The 19609-nt window shown below is 39.1% G+C and overlaps 1 protein-coding gene across 1 annotated transcript in view; it reads left to right on the top strand.

The window, feature by feature from the left end:
• The first annotated feature begins 8613 nt into the window (after window positions 1-8613).
• PKHD1L1 (PKHD1 like 1) overlaps window positions 8614-19609 on the top strand; it is a 150854-nt gene continuing 139858 nt past the window's right edge. Inside the window, exons 1-2 of the mRNA XM_036830501.1 lie at window positions 8614-8686; window positions 10501-10590. Of these exons, the coding sequence (XP_036686396.1) occupies window positions 8614-8686; window positions 10501-10590 (163 nt within the window). The remainder of the gene's footprint in view (window positions 8687-10500; window positions 10591-19609) is intronic.

Here is a 19609-nt window from a genome sequence, read left to right as displayed (position 1 = left end):
ATCCCACATGCCGCGGAGCAACTAAGCCCGTGTGCCACAACTACTGAGCCTGTGCTCTAGAGCCCATGAGCCACAACTACTGAAGCCCGCACGCCTAGAGCCCGTGCTCCGCAACAAGAGAAGCCACCGCAATGAGAAGCCCGTGCACCGCAACGAAGAGTAGCCCCCGCTCGCCGCAACTAGAGAAAGCCCACGCACAGCGACGAAGACCCAACACAGTCAAAAATAAATCAGTTAATTAATTAATTTATTTATTTAAAAAAAATCTGCACACAATGTTTACAGCAACTTTATTCATAACTGCCAAAACTTGGAAGCAACCATGATGTCCTTCATTAGGTGAATGGATAAATAAACCATGGTACATCCAGACAACAGAAGATTATTCGGTGCTCAAAAGAAATGAGCTATCAAGCCATGAAAAGACATAGAAGAAACTTAAATCCATATTACTAAGTGAGAGAAACCAATCTGAAAAGACTGAATACTGTATGATTCGAACTAAATGATACTCTGGAAATGGCAAAACTATAGAGACAGTAAAAAGATCAGTGGTTGTCACGGATTTGGGGGAGGGAGGGATGAATAGGAGTACAGAGGATTTTTAGGGCAGTGAAACTACTCTGTATGAAACTTTAGTGGTGTATACATGTCATTATAAATTTGTCCAAACCCATAGAATGTACAAGAGTGAACCCTGAACTATGGACTTCAGGTGATAATGTATCAATGTAGATTCATCAATTGTAACAAATGTACCACTCTGATGGGGAATGTTGATAATGGGGGAGGCTTTGCATACGGAGGGGCAGTGGGTATATGGGAAATTTCTGTACCTTTCATTTTATTTTGTGAACTTAAAACTACTCTAAAAATAGTCTATTAAAAAATAACACCACTGTAGCCTTTGTGTACCATCACATTAACTAATGCACAAGTGTCTGAGACAGGAAGAGTATAGTCATGTGTGGTCTTATTGTGGGTCTAATAATTCCCTTAAGTAGCGATGAGCATAAATGATGTTTTAAGATACCTCCAACAACTGTAATCTCACATGGAAATATCTATGCTTTCCTTGGGTGATACTGATGTTGCAGACACTGAATAATAATACTGTGGTTTGTTGTCTACATTAATAATTAAAGGGAATGGAAATTTTCACTTAGAGGAAAGTGAAAATACAGCTGTAGTTTTTTCCCATCTAAGTTCATGAACATCTGCCCTAAGGGATCTCAGCCATTTTTGTGTTTTTAAATTCCATCTATATGCTGATGAATAACTCCCACATTTGTTCACTTACTTGACATTTACACTTGGTTTGTAAGAATAGTTAGCATTTGTTGAGAGCTTACCATATGCTAGGGACTATTCTAAACATTTTACACTTACGAAGTCATTTACTTCTCAAAACAACACTATCAGGTAAGTTCTGTTATTCTCATTTTACATAAAAAACCCTGAGGCATAGAGATGTTCAATAGCTTGTCCAAGGCTTCCCGGCTACTGAGTGGCAGAGTGAAGAATGCAGCCCAGGCACTCTGCCTCCCAAACCCGTGCTCTTAGCCTCTAAGCAACCCTTCTCCTCATTGGCACCTTGAGCTCAAGTTGGGCAAATCAGGAGTATGGACCTTTTACCCCAAAACAGAACCTCCTCCAGCCTTTCCACCATCCACCAGGCATTAACACCCAAAACCTAGAGCATCCCAGGCTTCCCTTACCCCGTGAATCCATTCCAAAAGTTAATAGCAGTGCTATCTCCAACCCATATCCAGGAATCTGCCCATTTTTTAACAATTCCAATACTGCCATTCTAGTTCCATCTTCACTATCTCTAGTCTAGACCACCACAATAGCATCCTAAACTGATCTTATTTCCATTCTTGTCTCTAATTTAATCCCTTAACACGTAGCAGCTACAGTGCATTTTCTGAAACATGACTCAGTCAAGTCACCCACCTCCACTTAAAGTTGGACAACTCCTTACTTGAGTCCTAAAAGCTTTTCTGATTTGCCCCTGCCTCTCTCTCCAAACTCATCTCGCGCTACCTTCCCCCCAATTTGCTATCACCAGTTACACTGGATTTTTGTTCCTTCCCAGTGTTTTTTTTCTCACTCAACCTTATTTGCCATTTATTTTAAAAGAGAGGAAAGAGGGCAATAGCGACAAATTACAAACCATCAGCACTTACTTGATCAGGAAATACTGTGTAATGTTTCATAATATAAAGTCAAGATTAACAGCTTTTTGTCTACTTTGAAGCATTTGTTTATTACCCTTTGGCAAAGGCTCAAAGGAGGTTGACTTGTTCTCAGTTCTCTACTAGAAAAAGTTTTCTCAGCTAGGATTATCCTACCATGTAGATAGTTATTTGAGGAAGGGAGGCTTAATAACTTTGTGTCTAAAAAAAACTGGGGGTCAATATAGCTTCCGTATGTAAATTTATGTAGGGTTTTGGAAAAAAGAAGAATTACCAAGTGATTCAGCCCTCTGAGAACATTGCTACCTTATTAAGTCATTTTACCCAGTGTTGCATTTTTCAAAATGGTCTGTCTCATTTTCCAGGGCTTTTAAACAAGTTATACTTGTAAAAAGGTTATTTGTTTCTTTCAACTCATATATAATAAAAAATAATAAGCATGCACAAGAAACTTTTGAGCCACGATACAGGGCTAATTTCTACTATCAGTCCATGTAGCTAGGTACCAATGTGGCTCATTCACGATTACTAATGCTATATTTTTCCAAAATTTGTTCAAGAAAAAGGTACTTGTACTGCTTGCTAAAACCATCTAGAGTTCTTCTTTTACATGCCTTTTAATCAAATATTGCATAGTGGTTATAATGTCAGATCTTTTCCATCCTGCCAAATAACGAAATATGAAAATAAGAGAAATAAAGAGAAGAGAATACAAAACCTCCCCTCCCTCCCTCTAAAAGCATGATTTACTGATAAAAATGTTTTCTTAATTAGAATTTTGGGGGGTTGCAAACAACCGTAACTGACTGGCAAACTATAGAACTATGGAAATTTATAGGAAGAATATCTAAAACTTACATTATCACTGGGAAACCTGGCAAATCAAAATGTGGAAAACAGGCAGGAACTAAGGCATTTTCTAGGACTGCAAGGAAAGAACCTCTGAAACAGTGCTTGTGTGACCAATCTGGTCAGGTCACTTCCAAGGCAATAAACAAACTCCAGCATTCACGCTCTCTCTGTTCCTCTGCTTGAGATTCAAGTTCCAGGGAGAATCTGATTGGCCTACCCTGGGTCACCTCCCCCAACACCACACACACACACCTTGACTCAACAGACTATATCTAATGGGGAAGAGATCATTCCACAAAGGAGAAATTGGGATGATATAAAAAAGGGAGAAATAAGAGTGCCCCCCCCCCAAATAACAACTGCCTACTTCAAACAATGGACACAAAAATTCCCAAGGCAGCAAAAACCAAACCCAAACCCACAGGCTTGCTCGAGAACAAACGTTTATTCTATCAGTAAGTTTTAGAGCCTCTTTACCCCTTAACATCTTTCTAGTTTCCTGACTTTTTATCTGAGAATGCTGCTGCTGACAGTGTCATCTTAGTATAGGAAAGCGATTTTAAAGTCTAGTGAGTAAAGCCACTAGCTTTCCCAAAGCTGCCTACTCACTTGCTTGTGCCTGCACATTTCAAGTAGCTGGGAGAAAAATGCTACCATTCTCATTGATCGCACTTCAATTCAAGACCACCACCCTTGGCTCCCTGCAGTGACTTTATTTTTCCCTGGGCTATTGATTCTCCAACTCTTCTAGCTTATCTTGTCAGGCAGACTCTAAAACAATCCCCAATTATCCCTATTCTTTCAGGAATCCACTCCAATCAGGATTTCACCCCCACCACTTTACTAAAACCACTCTTATCAGTTTCCAATAAGCTCCACATTGTTCAATCCAAAGGTATTCTCCATGCTCTTCTTGCTTGACATGGCAGGAACAATTGATGGTTATTACTTCTTCCTCCTTAAAATACTTCTCTACTTGGCTTCCCACAATACTCTCACGTGATTTTTCTGCTGCCTCTTTGATCACTCCTCCTCAGTCAGCTTTGCTTGTTTTTCCTCATCTTTCCCATTACTAAATATTGGAGTTTCCCAAGGCTCAGGCTTCTGATATTTTCATGTTTCCATCTATATTCTACTCTCTAGGTGATTGCATTTGGTCTCACTGTTTTTAAAATGTATGTTCATCATTCTCAGATTGACATCTCCAACCTGGATTTCCCCCTGAACTTCAGATTCAAAACCAAACTTGCTATTTTACATCTCACTTGATGTCTAATAGGTCTTAAACTTGATATGTCCAAAATGAGCTCTTGATACACTCACCCAAACCCACCCCTTCAACATTCTTCCCCTGCAGTTAACGGCCCCCGTACTTCTGGGTGTTGAAGCCCAAACTCTTGCAGTCATGTTTGACTCCTTTTTTTCCTCTTACCCTCCATACTCCTTGTCAGCAAATCCTGTTAACTCAGCTCTCAAATATATCCATAATCTGACCACTTCCCACTACCAACACTGTTCCCATCCTGGTCCAAGTGACCATTATTCTTGCCTAGATTATTTGCACTAGCCATTTAATTGATCTTGCTGCATTTGCCCTTGCCCCAGTGCAACAAAATAGCAGTTGGTGTTTCTTTGAAACCATAAGTTAAAGCATGTCACATTTCAGCTCAGTATTCTACAGTGAATTCCCATCTCACTCAGAGTCAAATCCGTGATCCTCCATGACCTGCCCCTCTTCTCATTACTTCTCTGACCTCACATCTTATAGCACCTAGCTTGTTCTGGCCACTCCGGCCACTCTGGTTTTCCTGCACACCAGACACACTCCCTCCTCACTCATTGGCATTTGTTCTCCCAGTTGCCTAGAATGCTCTTCTCCCAGATGTCCACGTGGCTCAGCTACTCACTTCAGACCTTCAGAACTTTACTCAAAATTCACTTTCTCCACGACAACTTCCTGTTCATCCTATCTAAAACTCCATCACACCCTACACACACACACACACACACACACACACACTATTCTTCCCTGCTATATTTTTTTCTCTCTAGCATGCATTACTTCCTAACATACTGTATATTTTACTCATTTATTTTGTTTATTGTCTGCTTCCACTAAAAATATAAGTTCCATGAGAACAGAGATTTTTTTAAAAAAATTACTGCCATATTCTTAATGCCTAGCATACTGAATTAATTGTTGAAGGCAAACTATTGTTTTGTAGGTACTTCATTTTGTTCACCATCTCTCACAATTAGGTGCAGATTCAAAATCAGGCTCCAGCACACAGCTTATTTTCCAAGTCAGTGAATTCCTTATTCTTTCTAGTTCTGCAAGAGTTATCACTTTTTCTTATTATGTTTACATCGAAGGATCAACAAGTTAAAAACCTGTCTTTTTTTTCATCATAAGGGCAGGCAGGACCATCTATATAATTGTGAGATCCCAGACAAAATGAAAACAGAGATTCCTCCTCATTCAGAAAGTATTAAGGATTTCAGGATGGTGACAGCAGAGCACTAAACCAAACGTGGGGCCCTATGAGACTGCACAAGTCATATTCCCATGATGCTGGCCCTATAGGCAGCTTTTTATTAGAGCTAGATGTTTTAAAAACTTACAAAAGAAGCACACAGTTTGGTAGTTAGGATTCTCTTTTCACGTTTCCCCATGTCCATGTTCTATGATGAGTCTGTATTGCAAAGGTTTAAAGATTCTAAAGATGAATACAATTTAAATCATTAGTCATGTAAGCTACGTAACCACTTTTTGTGGTTCCAAGTTGATGTTTTAGTTATACAAATTTCCATCTAGTTATAATTATTTATTGTCACTTATGTTAATTTAAGATTAAAAAATCTCACTGCTATATTTTTCAGGACATTGATTTATCATATAAATATGCACTATTTATAATAGAAATGTTAAAGATCCTCATTCATTCAAGAAGAATTGAGTAAAAATCTATTAATGTAAATTACAGTGCTTGGCTCTTTAAGAAATTTAGGTATTATATGACAGGAAAGCAGGCTATTTGTTGAAATATCAATTTTCCTAAAGCCAATTAGCCAAATGATCAATTTGTTGAATGTTAATTTGCCAAGTTTGCTAAATTAAATGAATGCAGTTTAACATAAATATTTAGCAGCTTGCACAAGACTATTTGATTTTGGTTACTGATGGTGAAATATATAGAAAAACTATACACACATTTTTCATATTACAATATGTAATATTCATAATGTCATATTATATACAGATATGTGTATATATTATGTACATATACACATATATAAATGTATGTTTGTATATATATTTGTACATACTTACATATATAGCTAACTTGTTACAAGACTAGGTGTACAGGAAGTAAAAATATCTGGAAGGGACCATTTTAATCTGGAAGGGACCGTGTGGTTAGTACAAGTCAAGTAGAAAAATGAAATAAAACACAATAGGAATAACCACCTTATAATGTCATTTGCTGGTGGATGCCATTTGCTGGTGGATATACTCGAAGAATTTTGTGAAACAATCTTAAAAGTATTAAAAGTTTGGCAAAACAGAAATCAACATAAAAGGTCCCTAATCACTTTATTGATATATCCAAAACTTAAGAAAAGTTTTCCTTTTTGTTATAAACAATATAGATCCTTTCTTTAAAGAAAGTCTACCTATTTCAATGATTCCTGATTAGAAATCACAACTTCAGTGTATGTCTGTGACAAGATTTTTCACCTACTTCTAACTTATTTCATAATACTGTTGAATGATATTTTCTACTTTTTTAATACTAAAAGAATCGTAAATATTCTTTTTAGTATCATTTAGCTTATGTCTTACATTCAATTTAAATTTATAAATTTAAAAGCATGTGCAAAAATCAGGATTTTTAATAAAATTGAATTCACTTTTTAGTGAAGTCATCTAAAATTTAATTTAGATTAATTTAACTTTAATTTGAAAGCACCAGAAATAAATCAAAATTAACCAAACAATTCCATATAGAAATTCCCACATTAATTTTTATTTTGGTTATTGATAGTGAAATATATACTTCTACATATTTCACAGCTAATAACCTAAAGTGAATATTTTTGTTAAAGCTGCTTATTATTGTTCTACAACAGTGCTATCTTTAAATTTAGTAAATTTGGCAAATAATTAGCAAATTGGCATTCAATTAGCTGATTTTCTGCTAATTGGTCTGCTTCTAAATAGCAGAGTTCGGGAAGGGTGAAAAAAAAACCCTGCAGGAATACCAATTTTCAAAAGAAGATGGAAGAGAAAAATATTAGAAGTGACTGGAGAAGCAGGAAGAAACCCAAGACTATTAGGAGGAATGGAATTTCAAGAAAGATGTCGACAGTGTCACATGCTACAGAGAGTTCCAAAAGAAGTACGGAAGGTCAGGGTACCTTTGCTGGCACTGCTTTCAGTAGAGTGGTGACAGTCCGTTTGCACAAAATTATAAGACGACTATAATTAACTAAATCTAACAAAAAAAATTTAACCCCAATGAGGTAGATAAAACTTCTGAAGAGCAAGGACTTAATTTTATTTATTTCACTGATTTTAAGTTCTCTCTTCTATTTCTTCTCTCTTCTCGCCCAACTAGAGTTGTCAGACTTAGTAAATAAAAATACAGAATGCCGAATTAAATACGAATTTCAGATAAATAATGAATAGTTTTTAGTATAAGGATGTCCTAAGCATTGCAAGCCTTCGCTAGAAGTCTGCCGAATAGGGGCCAGCGGCGGGCATGAGAGCCCTGGCTCTAGAGTCACTCTGCTTGAGTCCTCGCTGTACACTTTAGGTATACGGCCTCGGGAAAGTTACTTAACCTTCGCCTCAGTCTATGGCTTGTAACGATGGGGATCATAATAATAGTAATAGTCCTTTTGGAACTATTGTGGGTTGAAGTCTCTAAGGCGCGTGTTTGGGGACGTGCCCAGAGACCAATAAACCTTAGTATGATTGTCAGTTAAAGGGAGAGCACGAACTTATATGAATGGAAAGGGGAAACTGCGTGGGGTTTGCGTATTAGGTGGACTTTGAGGCTTACCTGGGCATGATTAATAACCAAGGCAGACAGGCAGAGGAAAGTGTACAGGTCCAGAAATGGCCGGGGGCGGGGGTGGGGGGGAGGGAAGAAGAAGAGAGAAAGGAAGGAAGGGAGGAAGGAAGGGGGTGAGAGGAGGGGAAGGACGGGAGGGAGGACAGAAAAGGCGAGATTGTCGGAAAACTTGCCTGTTGACCTCTCTTGCCAAGAAAAAGTGGGGCTGTTACACCTGCGGAGGCAGCCGTGGGCCGTTAGCAACCAACTCTGAGTGTGGAGGTTCGATGGTTACTGACGGGCGGGTGCCGGCTGCGTTCCCGGGTGAAGGGGGTTGCGTCTGCGCGTAAAGCCCGGGGGCGCCCGGGCGGGGGCGGGGCGGCCCTGGGGCGGCCGAGTCCGCCTGCGCGCGTGGGACGCGGCGGGCGCGCTAGACGGCAGAGTCGGGACGCTGGCGGCGGCTGCGAGCGAGCGGTGGGCTTAGGCACTGCGGAATTGGCGCCGCGATGGGACACTTGTGGCTCTGGGGGACGTGGGCCCTCTGGGGGCTGCTCCTGTGCGTCGCAGACCCCCGCACAGGTAACCCAGTTGGGGCACCAGGGAGGCAAGCCGGAGAGGTCCCTGTAGACACAAGCCCCGCTGCCGGGGTCGCGGGAGAGGCGGCGCTAGCCCTGGCACGAGGCTGAGCTTGCGGCTGCACGGCGATCCTGCGGACTAGGTTAAGCTCTTGCCACGAGGGTTGCTGCTTGAATTATGGAACCTCACCCTCTCCATCCCTGGTGACTCAGTTGAAAAAGAGACGGAAATTTGGCTGGGGCTTGGGGACGCAACCCAACTTCTCCCTTTCCTCACTCTTCTTGGGTCCCTTCCCCATTGAAGGGAGGACAGGGTCTCCCAGTAAGATAGGAATGGGTCTTTGTGGCGGGTGTCAGTCACTTTCAAGGGCAGCTGCCCTGGGCCTTCAAAGTAATACCCGAGAGAGGGCTGGGAAGAGACTGATAAGATAAGAAATTGGAGTTGTCCGTGGAGATAACGGGGAAGATGAACCTGAGATAGGTGAGGAACGGTGCTTCTATGAGATAGGATCCAGCTCCCTCGCTGGAGTTTCCTACTCTTGGCTGTGGGCTGCTCGAAGTTACAAATGTGCCTGGAGCAGGAGCGGCCTTGGAGTTCTTGGCAAAGACAGACCCAAAGCGCAGAGTCATTGGGTCTGGGAGGTAGTCATCTTTATGCTGGAGAGCTTTTGCTATTGTAGGTGAAGTCCACACTAAACTTTTCTCAGGCAGGAATGAACTCAATCATAATTTCTTTAACTTTTTCTCATTCATCCGTTTCAAACAATTTAGGTGGCCTTTCCTTGTGTTCCCACTTAAATTTTTCCACCTATCCTGAGAATTTGTTACTGGATCTAATAATTACCAGGTCTGTACAGTTTAAGCAGAAAATAAATCCTTTTAGCCATGATGTAACTTTGAGTTATTTTGAAGCATTAATTTCAGTTCCCCAAAGAAGCTGCTCACTCACCCCTGTGTTTGCAGAGGCACCTCTTTGTCTAGAAGTCTAGAAGCCTGTCTTTCCCATAGTTGGTCCAGTCTAGCTAATTCATGTTTGCTCTCCCAGATGCAGCAGGAACACCCTTGTTTCAAGAAGCAGTGTGGATGAAATGCCCCTTCTTAGTCACGTGGCCCCTGTGCTCTCTTCTGTCACTCTGGGCTGTCTAAGCTGAGCTTTTGGAAAGTTGGGACTGTCACACATTTTTAAATGCCCAGGAACCTAACACTGTTTGTTGAATGAATTAGTGACCTTTACATTAAGAACTCACTATCATCAGAAGGCTAAAAAGGTCCCAGAAGTGATCTTCCCTGAAGTCTTACTCTGTCACAGAAAACAATTACTTCTTAAAACACAACATCCCTTTTTTGTACCTAGGCTATTCTTTCAATTTACCTGGCTTTGCATTTCTTATGGGCTTTGATAATGACCTGTTTCTCCACAGAGCTATTTCTCCAGCATTGTCTGCTGCTGTGTGGGCTGATAGCTGTAGTTATGGAACCGTAGCTAGCAGAGCACTACATGAAATTAAGGGTCTAATAAATGTTTTATAATATGATAGGTAAGAATGATGAAAATGATCATGTATTATTCCTCTTCTTTGTAGCATGTAAGACAATGCTTTGCATAAAGCCAATGAGTATTAACTAAGTTAATGACTGAACTCCCTGTCAAGTCATTGGTTAGTAATAGAACCAAAAATAAAACCTAGGTGTATTTACTTTCTGTCCTATAATCTCCATGATGTTTTTCTTACACCATTGTAATTTGTGGTACAAAATTTGATGCTTGAAATGAAGTACTTGATGCTTTTACTTCTATTGTACTTTAATATCTTTCAGATGGCTCTAAGATAATTCCCAAAGTCATAGAAATAATACCTAAATATGGCAGCATAAATGGAGCAACAAGGCTGACTATCAAAGGAGAAGGTATTGTTGCCTTTTTTTTTTTACCAAGATCGAGGTATTTCAAAGGCTGTTTCACATTTAGAGATTTACGGTTTTTTAAAAAAATCCACTAGAGTTGCTTCTCCATTTGGCCAGAGTAGTGAAACTCTATCCTCTTTGACACCTAATGAAACCCCTGAAAGTCTCTATCAACCTGACCATCTGAATTTGTATCATAATTACTTGCTTAACTCCAAGGTCTGGACTATAATGATTGAATTGAAAGAAACATCTTTAACCCAACTCTGCAGTTACTTACTTTGTTCTTCATGGGTCTAATAACATTTATCTTTATATTAAATATAACATTTTGGGGGGTTCTGGGAGTAGGATGTTAGTAAGAGGGTATGATAGAGAAATAGAATGGTAATGAATGGAGAAAGAAAAGCTTTGGATCCCTTCTTCTGCCACCCAATCCTTATCATATGCTTCATCAAAACATGGGTTATGTATAACTCTTTCTCCTTCCCTCGTCTTGGGATGAAAACAAAGTAGGCAATTAGGGAATATATTTAATAAGCAACTGTTCCTAGGATTAAATAGAAATATGTGGTTCTTTTAGCCATTAGGCCTTTACAATCTAAATAATAGTAGTATTCAGATACTTACAAAGTTTTGAAGGATGAGAAAGAAAAATTTTTAAAGAATATTAATAAAAACTATTATTTAGTCTTTAAAATAAGAAGAACAGAAGTTTTTGGAATCAGAAAATTGACAAAGCAAGATATTTAATAATTCTGTCATATGTATTGAAATGTCTTTCAATACTTCTAAGTAAAATTTCTGTAGAATTTAATCTCAATGATATACTTGAAATGGTTTGTGCCTCTAAATTGTGAACAATATATTTTGGATTGAAGTGTGTTTTTGTTTTTTTAGAGTTAGACACCTGGAAACAATGTGTTAAAGACTTTTTAAAATGTCTTTATCCATAGCTCCCTTATATTGTATATTGCTGTTAACATTTGCTTAGATAGTGTGTTTGAAAGCTATTGGGTTTCTAACAGAGATTTAAATGCCATGAGAGAAATGCCCAAAACAAACAAGCAAGAAAACCAGTAAAATTGCTCAGCTATTTCCCTCTGCCTCAAGACCTGCACTTTTTCTGATCCAGGAACCATGGCTTGAGTTTAGGTACATAAACTCAGAGCATCCCTAGTTAGAAATAGGAAAAAACAAAACAAACCATTCCATTCTTAAGGCATTTTGGAAGAACATCCTTATTAACCTAGCTATAACCTTTGCTCTTTGGTAGACTTTCAGTGGCTCAGGAGTAATCCTCTTACTTAGGAAGCACAAAGTCTCACAGTGAATTTCTAGTTTTCCCATCATTTTGTATTTCTGGATGCTTTTGGCAGAGAATTATAGAATAGTTAAATCCTATTTGAATTACAGATACCTGCACCCCACCCTGATGTGTCTTCCCTCTCCTTGCTTTAACCACACACTATAGGGGACTGAAATTGTGATACCTTATGTCTTTCTAAGAGGCTGGGTCTAAATACTGTTTGGGGGGCCCATGATATATACAGAATGTGTGTAAAGTAATGATAATGAATTTACAAAACACACCAGACCTCCAAAGCTACATGAATGTGGTACTTGAACAAAGTTTATTCGGAGGAACTACATTCACATCATCCATCAGTGCTGTGTCTGACCCATACTCCATGTTTAGAATTGAATACAGAGATAATTTATTAAGCACAGAAGAATACTTTCTAAATGGAATTATAAATGCTAGATCACCTAAATGTTGGTCCCCTATGACTTTAAAATATTTTATTTTTGTAAAGGCCACGATGAAAAAGTAAAATAAATATTTGACTTGAGTTCTCTGAAATTCCACCCTCTGAAAGATCTATTGCTAATGTTTTTGTGTATTCAAATGACTTTTGTCTATTTTCACACCTAATGAAACTTTACAGGCAGAAATTTGCTACTGCATTACTTTGTTCTAAAGGCTATCTTCAGGAGCCAAAGGTAAAATTTTACAATTATGTAAATATTATGTATTATGTATAATTTTACAATTATGCTACCCAAGTAAAAGCGTTCTGAGCAGTGGCATGACCGTGGAAATGATTGTATTTCCTTCTAAGATGACTGATTGGATGAGGAGTGTTATCATTTTGATAAGTTCTGGAGTGTTTCTAACTTTATTGTGTTTATTACTTTATATTCATACCTTGTATTTCTCAATTGTCTTCTTTGATATTTATCTTTGTTAAAAAAATCAGTGAGCCAGAAGGAATAACTTTTTGTTCTTTTTTTCTAGCTATTTCCCTATTACAATGTCTAGCACATATATTGTTGTTTAACTGAAGTGGTGAGTTATGTAATTTTTGTAATATTATGGAAAGCATATAGACGTTAGTCGGGTCCAACTGGCTTTCAGCTCCAACTTTGCCACTCCCGCTAGGGGACTGGGACAAGTTTCTTCTCTAAGCCTCAGCTTCCTCATCAGTGAAATTGGATATTAATTCCTACCTGTTGGGTCTATTGTGAATATTGAAAAGGATGTTGTATCTAAGGCACCTATACATAATATCTGCTCTATAATTTAGAGCTATTTTATATTTATTATTCTTTTGCATTTATCTTATACGGATGGTTTCATTCTTTAGAAGTTATGCTCCGTCACACTGCACCATTTTTTCCCATTGTTTTGAATGTTACAGCTTTTAAGTAGGTTTATACACTCTCAACCCTGCTTTTTTTTTTTTTTTTTTTTTAACCAGAGAAACCCAAAACAGCCTGCATTGTACATGGCAACTGCTGGCTTTGACAACACATGCATTTTTCGTGATAACAGCACAGGCTGCTATCAGGAGACCCAGGTTTGGGCGCCTGGCAAATTCTGTCTCCAGTTTTTCTGCAAAAGAAAAAACATACATCAACATCTCAGGAATTTCCATCTGAAGCCTCGACCTTTTCTGTTTCCAGGGTACACCCACCCCTTCCTGTAATCTTTGTGCTTTGGAGTACTTCCAGTGTTATCTTCTTTATACCCAATTATTTATTTAGAATTATACTTTTAAATTAAAATTATTTTTTATAGGTGATTTCTTTCTATTGCTTTTTAACTCTTAGGAGCTAGCTACAAAACTAGAAATATTTCTTTAGTTTTTTTTTTCACTAAAATTTATAATGAGAATATTTACAAATCTTATTGATTTGGTTCATATTTTCCTATATATTTTACTCCCAGGAAATACATATATATATATATATGACATATATATCACATATATATGAGACATATATATGTGTGTATATATATACATACGTATACATATAATATTAAAACAACTCCTAAAACCATATATATCATCTTTTGTTGGTATTTTTTTTTAATTGTTTTTTTCTTAGGAATGCTGAAGAACAGATCTGTGTTACCATATCACTGATGTGACATATGCCTAATAGGAAAACAAACACATGTATCACTTCCTGAGCCACACTACAAGTAAAACTTTCTATTCTTTAGTTAGTTGCCAGCAGCCCTTCTGTGTATTCCAAACTCAAGGTGAACGCCAAAGATAAGCAGAAATTGGCAAAAGGAAAGAGTGGTTTTACAAATAGCTTGCTTTTCTGTGCTTTCATGTATCTTTTCACATTGCATATCTTTTCCATTTCAGCAGTAACTGCCTTCCTAGATTCAAAACTGCAAACTCAATGCAAATATGTTTCACATGTTAAATTGATATGTTTGTACTTTAGCCTATGCTGGATAAGTCCTGTTCGGTTAAGTTTTAAGCTTAGAAGAAGAGAGCGGTGTTTATTAAAATCGCTATACTTTGTTGAGTTTCTGCTTGCTTTTTCTATGTATAAAGAATAGGAGAGGAGCTAAGAACATAGGGTCTGGAGGAAGTTACGTTGGGTAACTGGAAATAGCTTTGTAATGTGCATTTTTAAATATTATTTTTCTCTGAATATCACAAGGGTGCCAAGCTGGCATCTACAACCTGGGTTTGAATCCTGGCCACCCACTTATTTGTTCTGTGTTATTTATTTATTTATTTTTTTAAATTGTATTTATTTATTGATTGATTTTTGGCTGCGTTGGGTCTTCATTGGTTTGTGTGGGCTTTCTCTAGTTGCGGTGAGCGGGGGCTATTCCTCGTTGCGGTGCGCGGGTTTCTCATTGTTGTGGCTTCTCTTGTTGCAGAGCACGGGCTCTAGGCACCTGGGCTTCAGTAGTTGCGGCACGTGGGCTCAGTAGTTGTGGCTCTCAGGCTCTAGAGCACAGGCTCAGTAGTTGTGGCGCATGGGCTTAGTTGCTCCGAGGCATGTGAGATCTTCCCGGGCCAGGGCTCGAACCCGTGTCCCCTGCATTGGCAGGTGGATTCTTAATCACTGCGCCACCAGGGAAGTCCTCTGTGTTATTTTTTTAAAAACGATATTAATACTGACTAATAATAACTACTTTGTGACTTATTATATAATAAGGATATATATTAATTGAGCTCTTAACCTGTGAGCCAGGTACCACGTTAAGTACTGTATATAAATTCTCATTTAGTCTTCCTGATAATTCCTGCTAAGTAGATTATTATGGTCATTTTCCTGGTGAGGAGACTAAGACTGAGAGAGTTTATGTCTAAAACTAATGCTCAAGTTCATACAGCAAGGAATTCACTGGAGCTGGGATTCCAACCCAGGATGTCAGGGTCCAAATGCCCTTTCCTGTAAACAACACTGTCACCTAACATGCAGTGTTAACCAGAGCTGTGGCACAGGGCTATGGCATTTGATGAACATTTGGCATAGCGAAGCCCTACTTCCAGTCCTGTGTTAAACCAGGCAATATTCATGTTGTCTCATAGACCTTTGTAGAACACTGAAAATGTTCAGTAATTTAAAAAGCCACACCACAAACCTTTGGCAACCCCAATTCAGCCACTTTAACTAGTAAAGGTTAACGTGAGCACATATTGTAGTGGTGATTGTTTTGTTGAAACATACTTGAAAACTACTGACAATTTAAGGTAAATACCTAATATTTATTTTTTCCTAACATTAATAATATAAATACATAGGATTTAAAGAGTTTAGTGTACCTCTCTGGGTTAACCTTTTTTTCCTACTGATTTTATTATTGTACTGTGGGACAATGTGATCTGTAGCTAATTAAGTTCTGACAGTTACATAGCTTATACGTTTACACTAATGACATGGATGCAGATCCTTTAGTGTAAAAGAAAATGTTTCATAATTTCAAAAATATTTTAGTCATCAATATGGCTATACTGGTTTCTTAATCTTAAGAATTTGTGATATTCAGAGAAAAAGAATATGTAAAAATGCACATATTTTTATAACTCAGAATTTAGGAATTTTAGATTTTGAAGTAATCTGGGCAAAACCTGTTTATTTACTAATTTGACTTTATTCAAAAAATATGTTATAACCTAGACAACTTTGTAGATTCACTGTGCATACTAGAATAGTATTAAGTACCTTTTTAACATTTTTATTAGAATACTTAATTTTAGGATTTAATCAATAGAACGTTATCAGATTATCTTACTCATAAGTTTTATTTCTTGGGTTTATTTCAGAATTGAATGTGGTTTCAGCAATATAAAATACTTTAAAAATTATTTTATTGACGTATAGCTGATATACAATGTTGTGTTAATTTCTGCTGTGCAGCAGAGTGATGCAGTTATACATATATATGTATATATACATTTTTTTTTCATATTCTTTTCCGTTATGGTTTATCACAGGATATTGAATATAGTTCCCTGTGCTGCACGGTAGGACCTTGTTGTTAAAATACTTTTATGTGGCATAAAAATAATTGATGTTTACTTCCAAATCTAGTTTGAATTTTCATATATATATATTTTTTAATTAATTTATTTATTTTATTATTTTTGGGTGTGTTGGATCTTCGTTTCTGTGCGAGGGCTTTCTCTAGTTGCGGTGAGCGGGGGCCACTCTTCATCGCGGTGCACGGGCCTCTCACTATCGCGGCCTCTATTGTTGCGGAGCACAGGCTCCAGACGCGCAGGCTCAGTAATTGTGGCTCACGGGCCTAGTTGCTGCGCGGCATGTGGGATCCTCCCAGACCAGGACTCCAACCCATGTGCCTTGCCTTGGCAGGCAGACTCTCAACCACTGCGCCACCAGGGAAGCCCCTTTCATATATTTATAGTAAGATTAAAATAATCTTCTGCTCTGTTTCACATCATCCATATCTCAGTTTCTGTTGGATCATACCCATCAGCATGCAAACATACTATTTCACTCATCTGAAGAAAAGCAAAAGCAAAATCATCAACTGTCCCCTTGGTCCACACCCGCCCCTTCAGCTACCCCATTTCTCTGCTTCCCTTTACAGTAAAACTCTTTTAAAGGTTACCAGTATTTGTACTCTTTACTTATTTTCCTCCATCTTCTCTTGAACCCATGCCAAGCAGTCATTTATACATTGCTCACTGAAACAGCATCTTCTCCCCTGCCCCCAGTCTATTCTCCCCAGTCTATTTTTGGAGCAGCAGCTTGTGAATCTTGAAAAGTATAAGTTAGATAATACCACTTCTCTGTTTTAAAGCCTCCAGTGTTTCCACACTCATAAAAACAATCTAAATGCCTCCATTTCTAATCTCATCTCCGACTGTTTCTCCTGACTCATACTAATGCAACCACACTTGTTAAGTCTTGAATCCACAAACATGCTCCCACCACAGGGACTTGGAACACCCTGTTCTAACTAAAATGTACTTCCCATATTCTCATGGCTTACTCCTTCTGAAAAGCTTCCATGACCATCTATGACACGTGCCTTCTTGGCATCACCTCTGATGTCATAAATGTTGCAAAGTATTCCCTGGGCTCTTAATTTACTTTCAATGTCAGCCTCCCTGGTAGGCAGAGCTGTGAGTAGCATACATGGTCAGTAACTTTATAAGGAAGAAAAGGTGGTCCGAGGTAAAGATATACATCAGCTCCTGGGCTGTGGCAGATGACTTGACTAGTACAAGATTGGAAAATCAGAAATAAGAAAGTCTCGGAAAGAGACCGGTAAATGCGCTCACGATAGTGAGCATGCAAATCTATAGGTCTCAAGTTAATTTCCACAAGAGAGTATCCCCAACAGAGGAAATGGAACAACTAGGTCGATTGGATAACTTGTTCAGGAGCTTCTCTCCTTGGCCACTTGAGTGCTTGTGCAATGGGCCTCTGAACAGAGGGCCATTGGTGAAGGCTGTGCATGGACCAACACCAGGGACTCCCTTTCACCAACACTAAGCTACCTACCGCTGTTGCTGAATACCTGCTCTGTCAGTAGCGGAGACCAACACTGAGCTCTCAATGGGGACTGTCCCTCCAGAAGTGCACCCAGCCACTCAGTGACAAGTCGACTGCATCACTCTCCTTCCCTCATTGACAAGCAGAGATTCACTGTTTCTGGAACTGACACCTATTCCCGATATGGGTTTTGCCTTCTCTTTCCACCATGCCTCTGCCAGCCTCATCTTCTGAGAACATATAGAGTCTGAATTACTGCCATGAGATACCATAAAACAGGGCCTCAGAACAAGGAACATATTTTATAGTGAAAAAGTAGTGATAATGGGCACATGACCATGAACCCTGCATCACCCTGAAACATGTGGTCTAATAGAATGACGGAACAGCCTACAAAAGGCAAGACTAAGAACCCGGCTTGGGAACAACGTCCTGTGGAGTGGGACGCTGTGCTCCATCATGTGCCATATGCACTGAGCCAATGGCAGATCCATACTGTTGTTTCCCAACAGATAGACTACATGGAGCTGGGAATGAAGGGTTACTCCCTGTCATTATCACTCCGAGTGATCCAAAAATTGAATCTGTGCTTTCTGTCCTTGCAATTTTAGGTTCTGCTGGATTCTGGGTCTGAGTTTCCAGGTAGAGAATGCTTCTGCCAGGGGTCCCAATATGGGTTCCACTGAACTGAAACTACCACTACTAACCGATCAGTTTGAATTGAGCAAACATAAGTAGTAGACTGGTAGAGATCGTCCATTCTGATGATTGTGAAGAGGGAGGGTTGCTTTCACCTAATGCAGATAAGGAGCAGTATGTCTGGAATTCACGGTATTCCTGGGGCGTCTCTTGACTTCCATGTGCAGTGATAACTGTGAATAGGCATAGGTGGCAACCACAGCCAAACATGGGCAAGGCAACTTTGGGCTCAGATCCTCAGGACAAAGGTTAGCGTCACTCCATTAGCTGAAGTGCTGGCTGATGGTTAGGGAAATTACAATGCGTGATAGAGAGGGGACGTGCATATTAATTATAGCCTCAGGACCAGTTGTATTACTGCGGCCTGTTGCATGTCCCACTAACCCTCTTGTATTAAATCTTTAGCAGAGCTCTTAGGTGGCCACTGCCTTGTAGACCTGACAATGGATTGTACTTAAAAGTAGGGCCTGAGCATACCTGTATGGTACAAGGAATCAACTGTATCAGGTGCCTTTCTTACTCAGCCTCACATCCTGGTTCCCGCCTCTTATTCTAGCCGCAGAAGTGGCAAAAAGTTCCCCATGTACTTTGACTCAATCTGTGCTTCCAGCTCTAGCCTCCAGGTCCCACAGCATGTCTTTGTCCCAGGGCTTCTTTGATGCAGTGACTTGGGATGTTGGAACCCAGATGGCATATACCTATGTGCAGCCTGAAAGTGCAGGAAAAGTCATTTCCCCCATGGGGAACTGTCAGCTAATAGGACAGGATTTGATGAATAAATGCTTCTTCCCATTGATTCTTTGCTTCTGAGAGGCAGTCTATATTTTCCTTAAAAGTCTTTTCTGGCAAGATTGAACCCCAGCTGTTTTCAGTGGTGTCCAGGTTTTCTTCTTCAGGTTTTCTTCTTCAGGTTTTCTTCTCTCTTGTCCCTAAGGGATCACCACCCACATAAACTATCTACTTGCAAGTCCTTACCCCAGATTTTGCTTTATAGGTACTCAAGGTAAGGACCCCAAGTCTTATAAAATCGTGTTCCCTT

This window comes from Balaenoptera musculus, chromosome 17, assembly GCF_009873245.2.
Source record: "Balaenoptera musculus isolate JJ_BM4_2016_0621 chromosome 17, mBalMus1.pri.v3, whole genome shotgun sequence".
NCBI lineage: Eukaryota > Metazoa > Chordata > Mammalia > Artiodactyla > Balaenopteridae > Balaenoptera > Balaenoptera musculus.
Note: the sequence above shows the minus strand (reverse complement) of the source record. Positions and strands in the feature narration are given on the sequence as shown.